Consider the following 2,133-nt stretch of genomic DNA (forward strand, 5'->3'; position numbering starts at 1 on the left):
AGAGTTGAATGCTTTCAGAATGTTAGATCATGTGGTGGAAACTAGATCAAACTTTATGACTCTAATTCTATTAACCCATAGTTTACTTGAAATTTCAGAGAATATGTTTTTACATTCCCTTCACTATTTTAGCTTTACCTAACTCCTACACTTGATTTAAATACTGTCAACAATAGAGTGAAGAGAGAATTTAAAAAAAACAAAACTATGAGGCCACAACTTATACAATGAGCCTTACTTGTCAAATATTTGGTATTTGCCAAAGTAGACCTGCAAGCTAAGGTCAGAGTGTTTTTCTTTTTTTTTTTTTTTTTTTTTTTGGAGACAGATTATTTATATTTAGTCTAGGAATTATAGCTCAATTATTTTAAATCATACTATTATGTTAAAAAGGAAAAAAAGCTATGTAACTGGAAATATTAAAAGAATGCATCTTGGGGAAGAAAGCACACTTCAGTAGTATATTTATTGGTTCATAGGTTCATATAACAAGCCTTTTAATCATGTACTTTGATGCTGTGGCCAGAGTTGAATTCAACAGAAAAATTCTATCCATCAAGATGGCTAATTACTAAGTAGGCACAGCGATTCATATCATGTTGAGTTTCCTCAGAATATTACAGGTCTTTCAGGTCTTTTTGGATGTCCCACAAGGTATCTGCACTCTTCTTGAGTTGAGCTACCTCATCATCTTTCAGCTTCTGGTTGATAACGCTGGTCAGTCCTCGGGCATTCAGAATGCATGGAAGGCTAAGGAAGACTTCATTCTCGATGCCATACATCCCCTTCACCATAGTGGATACAGGATGAATCTTGGAGAGATTTTTTAACATGGTCTCAATTAGATCAGCAACACTTAGTCCAATAGCCCAGTTAGTGTATCCTTTGAGTTTGATCACCTCGTAGGCACTTTCAATCACCAGCTTATGAACCTCCTTCCAGTTTTCACTGTCATTGTCAGTTCCCATTTCTGGATTCAGGTCTTGGAGGGAAACACCTGCCACATTCACTCCACTCCATACAGCCACACTTGAGTCTCCATGCTCTCCAAGGATCCAGCCATGGCAGCTGCTTGGATGGATGCCAAGTTTTTCAGACATAAGATAGCGGAATCTAGCAGAATCCAGATTGCATCCACTCCCAATCACCCGGTGCTTTGGCAGGCCACTCAGTTTCCAGGTGACATATGTAAGGATATCCACTGGGTTGGAAACCACAATTATGATACAGTCTGGGCTATACTTTACAATCTGGGGGATAATAAACTTGAAGACATTCACATTCCTTTGTACCAGATTGAGGCGACTCTCTCCCTCTTGCTGGCGGACTCCAGCAGTGACTACAACAATCTTGGAACCAGCAGTGACAGAGTAATCTTTATCAGCCACAATTTTAGGAGTTTGAAGAAACAAGCTCCCATGCTGTAGATCCATCATTTCTCCTTTGAGTTTGTCTTCCAAAACATCAACAAGGGCAAGTTCATCAGCAAGACTCTTTGCAAGTATGCTGATAGCACAGGCCATACCAACTTGTCCAACACCCACAACAGTAATCTTATTGTTTGGGGCTGCTGCCTCCTCTTCTGCAACTGGAACAATCAGTTTTTCTTTAAGAGTAGCCATTTTGTTCTGCCTAAAGAATAGGTGACTGCCTGGGATGAAGTTTGTCCCGAAGAGAGAAGAGAAGCAGCTACCCAGAGTGTTTTTCTTAATTGACGTTGACTTCACCATCATTTAACTTCTTAAGATTGGCATTAATTTATTTCATTCTTCATCTCAGATTCAAGTCACCCACAAAGGGAAAAAATCTTCAGTTTTATTACCTAAAATTACCTATTATTGAAGTTAGAAAGTTGTCAAGCTGATATATTTAGGAAATTCAAGTAACAATTGAGAAATCAGAATGTAACTAACCTCTTTTAAATGCCTGATTTGTGCAGGGGGTGAACAATACAGTTGCATGTATAAAATTCTGCACCTAATTTTTACAATTTGTTATTAACACATACTCAAGGCTTTTGTATCCCATTATAATCATTTACATTTGACATATATAATCATCTTATCTTGTTTTCTCAAAAATATTTTCACTACAGCTACTCATTTCCCCCTTAGGAGGATAAAATGCTGCTAA

At 37.8% G+C, this 2,133-nt stretch overlaps 1 protein-coding gene across 1 annotated transcript; it reads right to left on the reverse strand.

Annotated features, from left to right (window-relative positions):
- Positions 1-291: 291 nt before the first annotated feature.
- LOC140528813 (L-lactate dehydrogenase B chain) lies at positions 292-1,690 on the reverse strand. The gene has a single exon (XM_072646989.1). It carries the CDS (start codon positions 1,620-1,622, stop codon positions 618-620), a length of 1,005 nt encoding a protein of 334 aa, XP_072503090.1. The 5' UTR covers positions 1,623-1,690; the 3' UTR covers positions 292-617.
- Positions 1,691-2,133: the final 443 nt, after the last annotated feature.

The sequence above is a fragment of the Notamacropus eugenii genome, chromosome 2 (assembly GCF_028372415.1).
Source record: "Notamacropus eugenii isolate mMacEug1 chromosome 2, mMacEug1.pri_v2, whole genome shotgun sequence".
Classification (NCBI taxonomy): domain Eukaryota; kingdom Metazoa; phylum Chordata; class Mammalia; order Diprotodontia; family Macropodidae; genus Notamacropus; species Notamacropus eugenii.

What these genes read in the sequence shown, in the direction of transcription:
- LOC140528813 (XM_072646989.1), bottom strand. Translation starts at nt 1,622, where the DNA reads ATGGCTACTCTTAAAGAAAAACTGATTGTTCCAGTTGCAGAAGAGGAG.